This window comes from Mastigoproctus giganteus, chromosome 3 (assembly GCF_048544385.1).
Source record: "Mastigoproctus giganteus isolate SK-2022 chromosome 3, ASM4854438v1, whole genome shotgun sequence".
Taxonomy (NCBI): domain Eukaryota; kingdom Metazoa; phylum Arthropoda; class Arachnida; order Uropygi; family Thelyphonidae; genus Mastigoproctus; species Mastigoproctus giganteus.
The window spans coordinates 49,501,530-49,516,191 of NC_143577.1; the positions used below are offsets into that span (position 1 = coordinate 49,501,530).

The window sequence follows — 14,662 nt, forward strand, 5'->3', positions numbered from 1 at the left end:
ATTATAGATATCGGAGCTGAACCTCCGATTGGAATTCACTGCATCAAGAAGCTCTCTGTGGGAAAGTATCGGATCTCCAACATGTTATGAATGTGGTTATTTCAATTGTAAATTTTATAAGATAAAAAAAGTAAAGTGCAGCCATTATCAACCCACTGCAGGATGGAAGCCTCCTCAACAATTCATGTTGAGGGAAATGGACCATAATCTGCCACGCTGGTCCAGTGCGGGTTGGCAGATCGACCGTATTCAGCAGTCAGGGGCTTGAACCCCGGTCTACTCAAAGAGCGTGTGCTACTGCACTCCCGCTCCTGCCCACTCGGCTATGGTGAGTTTAGAGATAACATGATCTTAATCACCATATGTTTCAACAGTTTCTTTCAGAAATTAAAGCTGAAGATGTAATTTTAAATAGCACAGTGAAATGGCTTAGTTGTGGAAAAGTGTTAATTGTTTCTTTAAACTGCATCATGAAATTGATATTTTTATGACAGAAAAAGGGAAACTAATAAAACAATCAGATATGGAGTGGCTGTTTGACCTTGCAATTCTTACAGACATTTCTAGTCATTTAAATTATCTTAATTTAAAACTACAAGGAAAAGGAAAATTGGTCTCTGATTTGTATGGGGATATGAAATCATTTCAGATTAAGTTGTTATTATTTAAATCCCAAATTGAGCAAGACAATTTAGTTAACTTTGAATGTTTTACTGAGCTAAAAGAGAAACACATATTTCCAAAGAATCATTGCCTCTTGTTATTACAATTACTTTTTTTTTGATGAGTTTGAAAGTCAGTTTGCTGATATGAGATCCCAAGAAAAAGACATCAGCTTGTTTGAGAATCCATCTACTTTTGTGACTGAAAACTACAATCCCAGCTTGCAACTTGAAATTATTGATCTTCAAGCCAAAACATGGTTCAAAAATAAGTACAGTGGACCCCTGCTTTACGATATTAATCCATTCCAGAAACACCACTGTATTGTGAAAATATCCTAACTAGAACCCAATAACACATTGTTTTTTGGTAATTTGTTCCAAGGTGTTGGAAGTTGAAATTTTTACTATATAACTAAGTTATTTATCTCTCTAAAAGGTGATTTTTATAATGGAAATTGTACATATTGATTAAAAAAGTTGATTAAAACTAATACAGGGTGTCCAAAGTGTCTGAAACCATCACAGGGTACTTGAAAAGCCCACAGAAATCCATCAGATGGACTAGTGCTGAAATTGGGCTGCCCAAGAGCATGGTGCATGACATTCTAAAAGTAGAAAAGCTTCATCCATACAAACTTGAAATCTTGCATCATCTGAGAGGATGATCTTGATCCAACACATTTACCAGGCAGGGTAAACGTGTTATTATTGACTGAGAGGAAGGACCACGTGGTCTAGTCGGATACAACCGTAAGCCCATCCAATCATAAAGTGATTGGATGGGTTAATATGATTGCTGATTAGTGAAATCAGCTGTTTTAATTTCAAAAAACCAATTCAAATCATTAAAATGCACTACACTTTCATTGTTATCATATGTTCAGTTATAATTTTGTTTGTTATTTGGTTTTTAGGAGCATTAGCAGCTAAGGCCATATTGCTCCGGGATATGCGGTGGTCATTCCCTGACCTTTCCGCATCCTTCATATTTGGTGGTGACGGGCTCAAACCCCGGTCTAATCAAGAAGCGTGTGCTACGCACTGCTGCTCCTTCCCACCTGGCTACGGAGGCACCTTTCAGTTATAAGAATCAATTTTGAATGCCTTTGTGATATTTTTCTAAAGCACATTTCTGGAGGTCACAACCATAAAACAGTAAAAATAATATGCAGTTTCCCGTTTATTAGGCTTTTCTGTTAGTGCAATCTATTATAAATAGGTAATAAACTTGATCTTATTGCATTTGTGATAATATCGATAGCTGGAATTCTGTGAGTTTTTACGTTATGGTGAAATGTGTTTCACCTGCCATGAAATCTTCAATCATATAAAAAAACAAATAAATTTTCAGAATCTCTTCATTCCTATTTTTTAAGCTTCGTAAACTTGTTACTCCATATCTCGCTTGCACCTATTGTGTTAGTTGCAATTTGTGTGTGCCATGTTCTTTGTTATTGATTGCTTATCTTTTTTACTGTTTTAAATTTTACAACTCTCCCCACGAAAAAATTTTAGTGAACAGAAATATCAACTAGTTAAGTATGTATTAATTAAGCTATGTACCAAATATTCTTCCGATTTTCACATATCATTTAATTTTGTTAATTGGTCATGTTATAAAGTGTAAATTTGTGATCTTTACTTTTATAGCCTATGGATAATAGTCCTCCTATTTTTGCTTATTAGAATTGCTGTTTAATAGAATTAAACTTCAGTTCACAAATGTGATCACAATTACCGGTGCTTACCACATATCGTATAGTGAACTGTATTTTATTATGGAGAGTCCATCGCAAAGTGATTTTATTGTACAGTGAATCAATCATAAAGCAGGGATCCACTGTATACGGACTGTGAAAATAAACTACTTGAATTCTACAAGGCTCTCCTATCTGAAGATTTTCTGCTAATAAAAAAAATGCCATGAAAATGGCATTTTTTTTATTAGCAGAAAATCTTCGTTTGAATTAACGTATGTTTGCAAGCACTAAATATTTCTGGCATTTATATATTAAAAATAAGTAAAGTATTATTAAATTTTTTTAATGAAATCAGTAAAGAAATTTATTTTTAATTAGTTTATTTTAATTAATTTATTTATTTCTTTCCATATTTGATTTTGCAGATAGTTTTATGTGCGTTTTTTGTATTTCCTATGTATATTTGGGTGAGATTTAAAGTGGATCCTAAAAATCCAGAGGATGGTGAAAATGCAGGTAAATAGTGTATGTTACTTGTTTATATTGACTTTCATTTAACAAAGATTTGTTGTTTAATATCATTTTAATTTTAATGTGTGATTCTGAAAATGGCATTATTTGATCATTTAAAATTTTTTGCACACTACATATGTATGAAATATTTTTTGTCTTCACTAACAAAAACAATTTCAATAGCTCATCAAACATAATTGAACAAAATAGATTTGAGTGGTGTTAAAGTAATTTTAGAACATATACACAAAAAAATTTTGAAAATGCAGTTTATTACATTTTGTAATAATGCAATATTTTCTCAGTGAATTTTAGAGAGAGAGAGAGAGAGAGAGAGAGAGAGAGAGAGAGAGAGAGAGAGAGAGAGAGAGAGAGAGAGAGAATCTTTATTGCAACTAGATGAATACAATGTAAATAAATAAGTAAAGTTGCAACTGTCACGGCCAAAGGTCAAGGGCTCACATCAGAATTAAAAAATTAATTATGTACACAAATGATATAAAAAGTAAGAAGTTTAACAAATGTAAAATTTTTGATATATTTTTACATTTTTTTACAGCATGTATCAATAATTACTATTATTGATACATGCTATAGCCTCAAGGTCATTGTTGAAAGCAATAGGCATTAGAATTTTTGTATCATCTGCATACGTGATTTTCTCATTGTTACATACAAGAGGCGTGATGCTGGCTGTAAATAGCAAGCCAGATAGAAACCTCCTCCTCATAATTCCTCGCATAATGCAGTATTTACATGCATTTAATGTATTACTGTATTCACATAAGGTTGTATTTACAGTATATATATATATATATAATATACATGAATGGCACTCATGCCTTCTCTGTGGAGACACATCGATGCACTCTTGTTGACTTTGCCTCCACACTTAGCAAACCAATTTTGTCGTAGCACAGGAGAGTTTGGTAGGTGGTGTGGAGAGGAGCAGAACTTGTTCTTATTGGCTTCTGGGATTCGAGCAAGCTACTAAGACTTCTTTCCTTTAGGTTGTATTGGTACAAAACTTATTCAAGTCAGCGTTGAGGTACTGCACTTCCGTTAGCATTTGATTTGGGAGGAAGCAATCTGAGATATGAAGTCTCCGATGCTTCGAGCAGAGCATTGGGGTTGGCCAAAGTTCTGGCTTGGGTATTCACCAGTAACACGAATCCCAAATGGGACAGTGTTGAGACCATCTTAACTGTGGCTACCATTCGCTGTACTTCAATAATATCAAGTAGTCACTGCATCCCCAGTGAAGTAGCTAAGGCTGTAGTTCTGTCCTGTGGTGGGAGACAGCTTTCTGGTTAGCCCATATAAGGAGCCAGAATTTTGCAGCAAGGATTGGCTTCTTCGTTGTAGTAGCTGCTGATGCCCACACTTCAGCAGCATAGAGGAGTGGAGAATAAATTACTGTTCTAATGAATTTCTTAATTATGTGAGTATCCTTAACATATATTAATTGTTGTTTGGCTGTCCATCGAATAGAGGCTGCTCTGGACATGAGCTTGTCTACATGAGCACGAAACTGAAGTTTTGGGTCAAATACCATTCCCAAATCTATGTGGGTAGGAGTGGCAGATGTTACAATTCTATCAAGTGCTGGGGCTATTACTGTAGGGATTGATTTGAGGGAAAACACCATTAGTTTTGTTTTTTGTGGATTGATTGAGAGTCCATACTGTTTGAGGTAAGAGGTGATGTTGATGAGACTATTATTGATACTTTCTTTAGCCTCAAGATCATTGTTGGAAGCAATAGGCATTAGAATTTTTGTATCATCTTTTTACATGATTTTTTCATTGTTACGGACAAGAGGCACGATGATGGCTGTAAATAACAAGCCAGATAGGAACCTCCTCCTTGTGGAACACCTGCAGAGATCACCTTCTTGTGCGATTGTCGATAGGCATCAATCTGTAATACCCTGTCATGGAGGAGTGATGCTGTGAACTAGAGGATATTACCTTGGATTAGATAGTGAGCTTCAAGTAAGCAGAGGAGTGCCGACACATTGGTGTCAAAGGCAGCTTCATTGTCTAGGTATGTGATTGTGAGTTCCTTGTGCTGTTCAAAAGCAGACAATATAGTATGTGTGGTTGCGAAGAGGTTCTTTGCTGTAGACTGGTTTTGGATGGCATAGTGGATCTGTGGTGGATTATCTCCAAGAATGTGATTTATTAAGATTGGCAGCATAATTTTTTCCAGGATTTTTATGAGCATTGAGGGGTTAGATATTGGCTGAAAGTGTTTAAGTAGAGTGGAGTTTAAAACTTTTGGATGTGGTCTGACAAGGTAAGGTTCTTGTGGTCATAATTCCATTGAAGATGGACCTGAGCAGTTGGAGGATGAACGGTCTGAGGCATTTTACCATGAATTGTAGCTTTGTCGGCTCCAGCAGTTGTAGTCGCTGGAAGTTAATTTATTGCTGCTATCAGCTGGTGTATAGAGCAGGTGATGGAATGTAGGATGTCTTGTTGTAATTCATGGTCGGAACATAGAAGAGGGTTTGGTTGTCTTGCAGGCTTATTGAATCTGGTGATATGATCTAGCTATTGAGCTGGGTCCAGCTGATGACTAGGGAAGCTATGGGATCTGAAGTGGTATGGGATTTTCCCTTTTTGAAGTTGGGTTCCCATGTGTGCTGTTATTGCTCTTGATTTCTCCCTGTTAAGTTGCGCTCATGCTCTTGAATAAGATATACGGTCAGAAAGCTGTTGAGTACTTTTCCAGATCTGGTGCAGCCGCTGCTTTAATAGAATAGCCATATGTACTTCTGGATTCCACCAGGCCTTGGAATGAGACAAGATCCTTATCTTCTTTGATACGCATATTGTGCAATGATGTTTACCCAGTTTGTTAATAGAGTTACAGCAAGTGAGATATCACATTTCAAGGACATGCCAAGGTATAAGGGTGGCAGCTTGCAGGCATTTTTGGCTGTTAAGGAATTTGGACTGATGATGATGGAGGTTTGGATGTTTTTTGGAGCTTATTTTATGTAATAGTTGGTATAATTAATTTTGCATAGATAGGTTGGTGATCTGATTTGCAGTGCGCCTCAGGTGGTTCTTTGATCATACATGTTAAGGAGGAAAATAGCAAGTCAAGTTAAGTATAGCACGGCAAGTATATTTGGAGAAAAGCAAAATACTATTCTATGCGTTCCATTTAGAATATGGATCTTTATTAAAAGTTTTCCAGATTTTGATTTGTGAAAGTTAGTGAGTGTGAGATTGAACTCTTGTCGTCTGTTTGTGCTTTCTACATCTCTCCTGTCCCCAAACTTTCCACATGACAACTACTAATACAAAAGGTATTATAAGGTATTATGAGGGGTGAAGTGGAAGTGGTTATTTTTTATTTATTTATTTAACTGTTTATTTTATTTTATTTTATTTTTTTTTTTTTGGCTGATGCTGCATAAACTTGCTTTCTTGCATCAAATGCCTCTACTGATGCTAATGCTAATAACTTAGAATATTCAGTATTGTACATGTACTGAATACATGCACATTACTTACAGTAGTTGGACAGCGAATGGATGCTGACTAGTTGCAACACATGTTTAGACTGGTTTAAAAAAGAGTGGCGGGAACTGCAGATGCCATTTCAGAAGAATAGTGCCTGTGGAATTATAAGACAAGGATTTGTTTAAAAAACCATCTAGCTTGTGTGGAATAAGGACCAAATGAAGACATAAGTTATCTTTAGACTCATTCAATAAATCTGTGGATATTATATAGATTTGAAGCATAACATTCCATGGCACCAAGTTTTGTGGTGCATACAAAGCCTATTGAATGCCTATGGGTGATCAGGAAAGTTATTGGCACCTGTTCTGCTATAGTACTTGCATGTCAGTATTAGCAGGATGGTTTTATGGTAGTTGTAAGTGTATGCCTTTTGCTATATCTTAAATGTGGAGAGAGTCCACAAATGGTGACTGCTGCTTTTGTATGGTGAATAAATCAAAGTTTAAAAACTCTGGATAGGTAGAGTTTACCATCCTAAGTGGATGGTAAACTCCACCTAATGCAAATACGGCCATGAGACCAATAGCAAACAAGCACCATGACGGAAAGTTGCAAAGAACTTTGAAGAGAGAGAAAGTTCAAGAGTACATGAACCGCTCAGAGGCAAACAGGTGGGCCCTTGAAAGCCAAAAGTGGGGGAATTCAGTCAGTGGAAGGGTCAGATGGGGACCAGTCCTCCTGGCCACTAACGTACTTATTTCTGCTAGTAGGACACTGCAGCTGGTTGGGGTTCCAGATGGAAATTATCAGCCATAAAGGTGGGTGATGGAAGGTAGCTGGTGGAACTTCAGCATCTGTATCCAACCTCATCCTCTATTGCTCTTGTGCCGTAAAGCCCATAAACAAACGGCCATACAATGAATGTGTGCCAGTTCCCAATCCACCTTCCAGAGAAGAACCTTCGGTATTGGATGAAGAATCTAGTGATGAATAAGGATAATTGAGATTACATTTCAGAAGCCTGGTCAAGTAAAGCACCATATTTCTCTAATCAGTAAAAATTAGATCACATAGCGAAACATTTGGATCTACTCAAATTCAGTGCAGAGCTCTTAACATCTCATTTAAAAGAATGGAATCTACAGGATCCACCATTTGAAAGAATTCCACATTCAGAAAAAGACGTATTTTTATCCTGTGCACAATACTTGCACTATTGTTTTGGCTTGATTGGTCTTTATAAAGAAATTGGTATTACTAACAATCCAGAAGATTAGAATCTTTTCATAGACAGTTCAAGTTGTTTTACTTCACAGTTGGATAAACACGAAATGATTCCTGTTACACACTGTTTATATTAAAGAAAGTTGCAGAAATGTGAAGCATATGTTAAAGAGATTCAAATATGACCAGAAGGAACCCCAACATCATGAAGTCTATAGATATTTCAAGATGCTGAGGTTCCTTCTGGATTTGCAAGGTTTCACTAAGTTCCCTTGCTTGTGTCTGGGGCGCCTCCGTAGCCAGGTGGGAAGGAGCAGCAGTGCGTAGCACACGCTTCTTGATTAGACCGGGGTTCGAGCCCGTCGCCACCAAATACGGAGGATGCGGAAAGGTCAGGGATTGACCACCGCATCTCCCTGAGCAATATGGCCTTAGTTGCTAATGCTCCTAAAAACCAAATAACTAACTAACTAACAAAATAAATAACTAAGCTTGTGTCTGGGCAAATTTGCAGACACTTTCAAATTTAACCCTAACTTGTGACTTTTTCTCAATATTGCCCTGTACTTGCTAAGTAAGTCCCCAGATCTACTTTTAATATCATTAGTGCCAACATGAACAACAGTATAACCTTTTGTGTTCTTAAAGATGATATCTGCTTCACAACATCATCGACTTTTGTCCTTAGCAGACATACCCTGGTCCTATTCCACCTATCCATTTTGCACAATATATTTCTGTTTCCCTGACAATAGAGTCACCAACAATAACTATCTCTTGTGAGACTAGCACATTCTGCCTTGGGGGTTTATGCTGTGTTGCCTGTTGCATAAATGCAAGCTCTGCCATCGAAATGGGCAGCTGAGAGCTTATTGGGTTCCCGAACTTAATTCCTTCGAAGGCATCCACCCTCTTCTTCAAGCTCTCATAAATGCCCATCACAATGCTAAGTTGGGGCCTAATATCCTCACACTCTTTACATAAAACATACACAAAGATATAGGCGCCTCCGTAGCCAGGTGGGAAGGAGCAGCAGTGCGTAGCACACGCTTCTTGATTAGACCGGGGTTCAAGTCCGTCACCACCAAATACGGAGGATGCGGAAAAGTCAAGGAATGACCACCGCATATCCCCGAGCAATATGGCCTTAGTTGCTAATGCTCCTAAAAACCAAATAACAACAAATAACACAAAGATATCCCATTAGCTGTATCATGTCTCATTCCAGATAGATCTGCAAATATTATACAAGTAGTACATTCCATGATTAGGAGGACAATCATCTCCCTTGGTTTTCCCCTGAGCCACAGCACTCCTGCTACTTTGAGCTCTTTGCTTTGCTGCTCTGGTCTGAGGCATGATTTCTGTTCAAATTCAGTTTTGATAATACTACACTAAGGTTATATACTTAAACTAGTTTATCCAGCATAACATATGCCATCTTTCTTGATTATGGCATAAATAGTTTAATCTAGATCCTTCAGTCTGCACTATTCTTGTTTTGCAGAGATATTGTTGTGCTGGGTGTTTTTTGGCACAAGGGTCTCCTGGGCCATATTGTGCCTGTTCATGATTAACTTGTGGCTGAAACTTTTATAATGTAGTTATCAGAGGCAATTATATATATTAATGCTTATCAAGTATTGAAACAGAGCTTCAAAATCTGCATTATTGCCAAGTATGTGTTGTAAAGTCAAAGGTTCCTGAAAGTTGGATAGAGAGAAAAAACTGGATTTCTGAATACTTGAATATTGAGGGCATTCTATGAGAATATGTTTGATTGTTAATTGAGATTGACAGAAGGAACATTGAGGAGAATTCTCTCCCATAAGCAGGAACAGATAAGTTATATAGGAATGACTGATTTGGAGTCTTGCCAAAATGAATTCTTCTCGCCTGCTTCTCATGAAACTAGAAGTCCACAGTTGGACTTCTTTTTTAATCTGGAATAGTTTATTGACTTGAGTTTGCCGTAGTTCAGCCTATTGATTCCTACATCCTGTTTTAATAATGGATCTGTAATCAATGTCTGGCACTTTTAGATGGCAGAAAGATTTATTATCAGGATGTTCAGCAGCATGATCAGCACATTCGTTACTTGGAATGCCAACGTGACCAGAGATCCAACAGAATGTGACCATCTGGATGGATGTTTGATATTGATATAATTGAGGCTGGATCTGTTTCAGAATAGGATGGTGGCTAGAAGTAGTAGATTGACAGGCAGTGACTGCACTTCAAGGAGTCTGTATATGTATATATAAGAGCTTGCTTGAATTGCTGCTTGGTTATATTATCTAGGGCTAGTTTTATTGCATACCATTCTGCTGTATAGATACTGCATTCTGTAGGAAGGGGCACAGCTATTGAGGAGGTAGAGTTGTTGTTGTTGTTATTATTTGGTTTTTAGGAGCATTAGCAACTAAGGCCATATTGCTCTGTGGGGATATGCGGTGGTCATTCCCTGACCTTTCCGCATTCTCCGTATTTGGTAGTCACAGGCTCGAACCCCGGTCTAATCAAGAAGCGTGTGCTACGCACTGCTGCTCTTGCCCACCTGGCTATGGAGGCGCCGGAGGTAGAGTAAATTGCAGTGGTGATATAATTCTAAAGCAGTCACCTGTGGGATATATGCATATGTCTCAATGCATTTGTAGGTGATTCCCTGTCTTCTCCAACAAATATTGCAGAAACTTCCATTTTGGATGTAGGTGCATTATATCATCTCTTATCTAAGTCTGGGTCTTCCATAAATGCCATGTGCACATTCATTATTGGATTGGCTTGCATTGTTTGATGCATTTGTTTATATGACCCAGAAAATGGTTTAACTTGTCACAGCATCTCATCCAATTGTTGCATTACTTCGGCCATACACCCTTGGTTTGATTGTTTTTCAAGCCACTTTGTTGTTGCTTCAACAGAATTGAAAATATAAAGTTGCCCATATCCTGGCTTATTTGCCTCTTTTGGATATAGTGGTAAGACCAAATGGTAAATCTGGCCGTGTATTCTAAAAGAGTATGGACCATTTCCAGGCGGTGATTTAATCTCTGTGCCCATTGATGCAGACACAATTGCTGAGTTGTACTCTCATATATATTTTCTGTAGTTATTTGCTTCACATGTATCCCCTGTAATTAGCTCTCATAATAGAGTAGGTGTCTCAGACAGTGGATCAAGTGAAACCTTTCCATCATGACAGCATTTAGTGTATTTATTTGATGTGTTTAACTCAAGTCCCCAATATCTTGCATTGCAATACTCACAGTTTTAACACATATTTCCTATGTCGTGCTCTTCCACATTAATTACAGCTAGTTAATTATTCGCATCCAGTACTTCTATTTGATTAGTCCTATGGCATTTTGCCCGTCTTCTCATTTCCAATCTTGCTTCTCTTTCTTCAATGTTTCTATCCATCTTCGTAGTCGTAGAATATCGTTTTGGTCCCTTAGTCTATTAGATCTTTCCTCTAATGTTTCATTAGCATGTCTTCTACATTTTCTTAAAGTTAAGAACTTTAAGAAAATGTAGAAAACATACATCGATAGCTTTCAGGCATAGGTTGCCTTTATTCAGTCAAAAAACGTTAGTACAAAAATTAATAAAGAATGCCCGGTATAGTGGTCATGTGAGGTGAACCAGGTGAAAGGGTTCTGGCAACAATTAGCAGTTGGAAAATTTGGGCAGCATACCTAAGCATTTTATATATATATATATATATATGGATGCAATAATCACAATATGCACCAGTTATGCAGCAATAATACTTATTATGCTATCAAGTTTTCCTTATTAAATACAGGCAGTTTTTGCTTTATGAGTTCCCAGGTTTACAAGTTCTTTTTTCAAATGTCAAGTATCAACAGTATCTAAAATATGAACATTAATTGTAATAAATAAACTAAACATTCATAAATATGGCATTTCAAACCATGCATGTTTCTATACAATACATCACTACTGTGCATGCATTTATTTGTTCAGGCAGAGATAAGGAGGGAGATCCAACTCTTAAAGAATTTTAGAAAGAATTCCATATTTTAGATGCAATCAAAGTAATAAAACGAGCCTGGGACAAAATTACAGAAAAGAACATGAAGGGTGTTTGGAATAAACTCTGTCATCGGTTTGTTGATAATTTTGAAAGATTTCAAGAACCAGCAGAGATCGTACAAAGTGAAACAGAAGTGGTCATTAATATTGCTAACTAATTGCAGCTTGAGGTTTCTACACTGATCTACTTCAAACCCATGGTGAAGAGCTCACAAATGAAGACTTCCTTGGAATGGCAAAATGTGAAGAAGACGAGGAAGAAGATTTAACAGCTGAAACTCCTGTTTGTTCCTTCACTCTCAAGGGGCTTGAAGCTTTTCAACACACAAAAAAAGCAATGGAGATTTTCAAGTCACAAGATTCAAATTTCGAGCACATTAGAAAAGATGCTACAGATTTAAGAAAATGCATATGCACACTATCATGAAATTTATAAAGAAAAGAGAAGACTCTCTTGGAAACAAACGACTCTTGAAGGATTTTTGAAGATGATAACTCCTTGTGCTTCCAACAAACCAGCGAGTGCCGAGCCAACAATGAGTGAAGAGCCATCAATGAGTGTGCATTTAGTTGATGACGATGAAGAATAAATATTCTTTAACATTTTTATGACATAAATAATTTCTTTATTATTATAATTTGCTTGGTTTTAAAGGCTTTTTTCATTTCTTTGGATAAATAAATTATTGTTTAAGCATAAACTATTGTTTTGTTGACTGTTATTTAACATTATTATGATCATATTTCATTGTTGAGAACGTAACCCCTGTTTTTAACATTGCGTCTAGGGGAAATAAATTCCCGCTTTACGAGCACACACTAGGAACGAATTAACTCGTAAAAGTAAGGAAGATAACTTTTCAAGCATAACGGTACATATACAGGTAGTATATGCGTTATGATATTGAGTTTACAATATTAATTATATATATTATGATGCTAAGTTTATATTAGATGTATTACATTATTGAGTTTATGTTAGATGCTCTACGTTGTTGAGTTTATGCTGTACCGTTACGCTTGAAAAGTTATAAATTAATTGTAATATGCTTGAAAAGTTATAAATTAATTGTAATATGCTTGAAAAGTTATAAATTAATTATAATAGTTAATGAAATTATCTATTAATGCCAACCTATGTGACCCGAACTTTTGAGATACTTATTTACCACATTAAAGATGCTAGAATTCCCCTACCACACACACACACACACACACACACACACACACACACACACACACACACACACACACACACACACACACACACACACTACAGTATAAAGTTATGAGATACGATATTTGCACGAAATCACCGATACGGTGGTTCTGTGTATATTAAGTAGTAACTTACAAAATGTCTAGCTAAGTTTAAAAATAAACTAATAAACATGACTGGGACTATAAAGCTATTAATACAATATGGTTTAATATGGTTAGGTCAATAAAATGGAAAAATTTTTAAAAAACTTATCTGTTCCCAGGATCTCAAAATTCTTTGACTAGTATGTGAATACATTCAAACCAATTTCTTTTATCACTTTCAGCATTTTTCTGTGTATATTTTTATTTGTTTATTTTTATATTAAATAACAGGAAAAAATAAAAAAATTTATTTTTTCCTAAAGTCTTATTTTATTTTGTGACAAGATTTGTTTCAGTATGCCTATTCGCAACATGCAAGGCATTTTTGCTAATAATATCATATATTATAATGTAAAACTATGTATATTAGCAGTCAAAAATATAGTGCTAATATACATAGTGCCACATTATAAAATAATGCCATATATATTAGCAGTCAAAATAATTGTTTTGACAGTTATTCTGTGTGGCTCCTCCATAGCCAGGAGCAGCAGTGCGTAGCACACCCTTCTTGATTAGACTGGGGGTTCGAGCCCGTGACCACCAAATACGGATACGGAAAGGTCGGGGAATGACCACCGCATATCCCCGGAGCAATATGGCCTTAGTTGCTAATGCTCCTAAAAACCAAATAACAAACAAACAAACGGTTATTCTGTGTACAGTTTCTTCTCTTTTTCTTCTTTTTATCTGTCTCTACAGCCTCACTAATGACGGTAGATGAATTTCCATCTGAAGTACATAACAATTTACATTCTAGGCTTAAGTGATAATTAAACAGACTTATACTTTTTTTTTTCCTGTGCACTTAATCCATACTTCTTTTCTGTTGTTGTTCTCCAAGCTCAGTCTGCATTCATCTTGGAGAATGGAAGAATCAGAGAAGGGATTGTAGTCTAATAATCACCTGTCTAATAATTGCTATTTGTATAATGCAAAAGGAGTAAGGTATGCAGAGAAGGTGGTATCCTTTTCCAACATCTTTTATAATTGTATATGTTGTTGTTACCAAAGAAATATGATATATTAAAAATAAACACATATACTACAAAACTGTAGTATAGCTTCAGTAAGGTTCATAACTTTTCAGTTGTACAGTAAAGAGCTTCTAGTTTTAAAATTTCAGTATTTTAGAATTTTTGCATAATTTATAATGTGGATGAAGGTTGTTGTTGTTGTTATTTGGTTTTTAGGAACATTAGCAACTAAGGCCATATTGCTCCGGGATATGCGGTGGTCATTCACTGACCTTTCCTCATCCTCCGTATTTGGTGGTGACGGGCTCGAACCCCGGTCTAATCAAGAAGCGTGTGCTACGCACTGCTGCTCCTTCCCACCTGGCTACGGAGGCGCCTATGTGGATGAAGGTGAAGAATTCCAAAACTAAATACTATTTATTTTTGAGAATTTCCAATTAATTTTCATAATCTTTGGAAATTGGCTGTCTCAGCACCATGGGAACTGCAATCATTCTCCTCAATTTTTTTCTTTTTTGTTTATCTGCTTGCGAAATTAATTTTCTATTTATAATTTTTTAAAATAGATTTTGATTCAGAAGATGAAGATAAAGAGGAAGTTGATGGAGAAGAGGATGTATTACTGGATCGTACTGGTCATAGTACAACATTAAATAGGCAAGCACTTCCTTATTTTTACT

The 14,662-nt window shown here is 36.3% G+C and overlaps 1 protein-coding gene across 1 annotated transcript in view; it reads left to right on the forward strand.

The window, feature by feature from the left end:
- The window catches only part of LOC150087940 (transient receptor potential cation channel subfamily M member-like 2), a 409,197-nt gene that overhangs the window by 224,865 nt on the left and 169,670 nt on the right, over positions 1–14,662 (forward strand). Inside the window, exons 14-15 of the mRNA XM_090369284.1 lie at positions 2,791–2,881; positions 14,564–14,617. Coding sequence (XP_090225410.1) covers positions 2,791–2,881; positions 14,564–14,617 — 145 coding nt within the window. The remainder of the gene's footprint in view (positions 1–2,790; positions 2,882–14,563; positions 14,618–14,662) is intronic.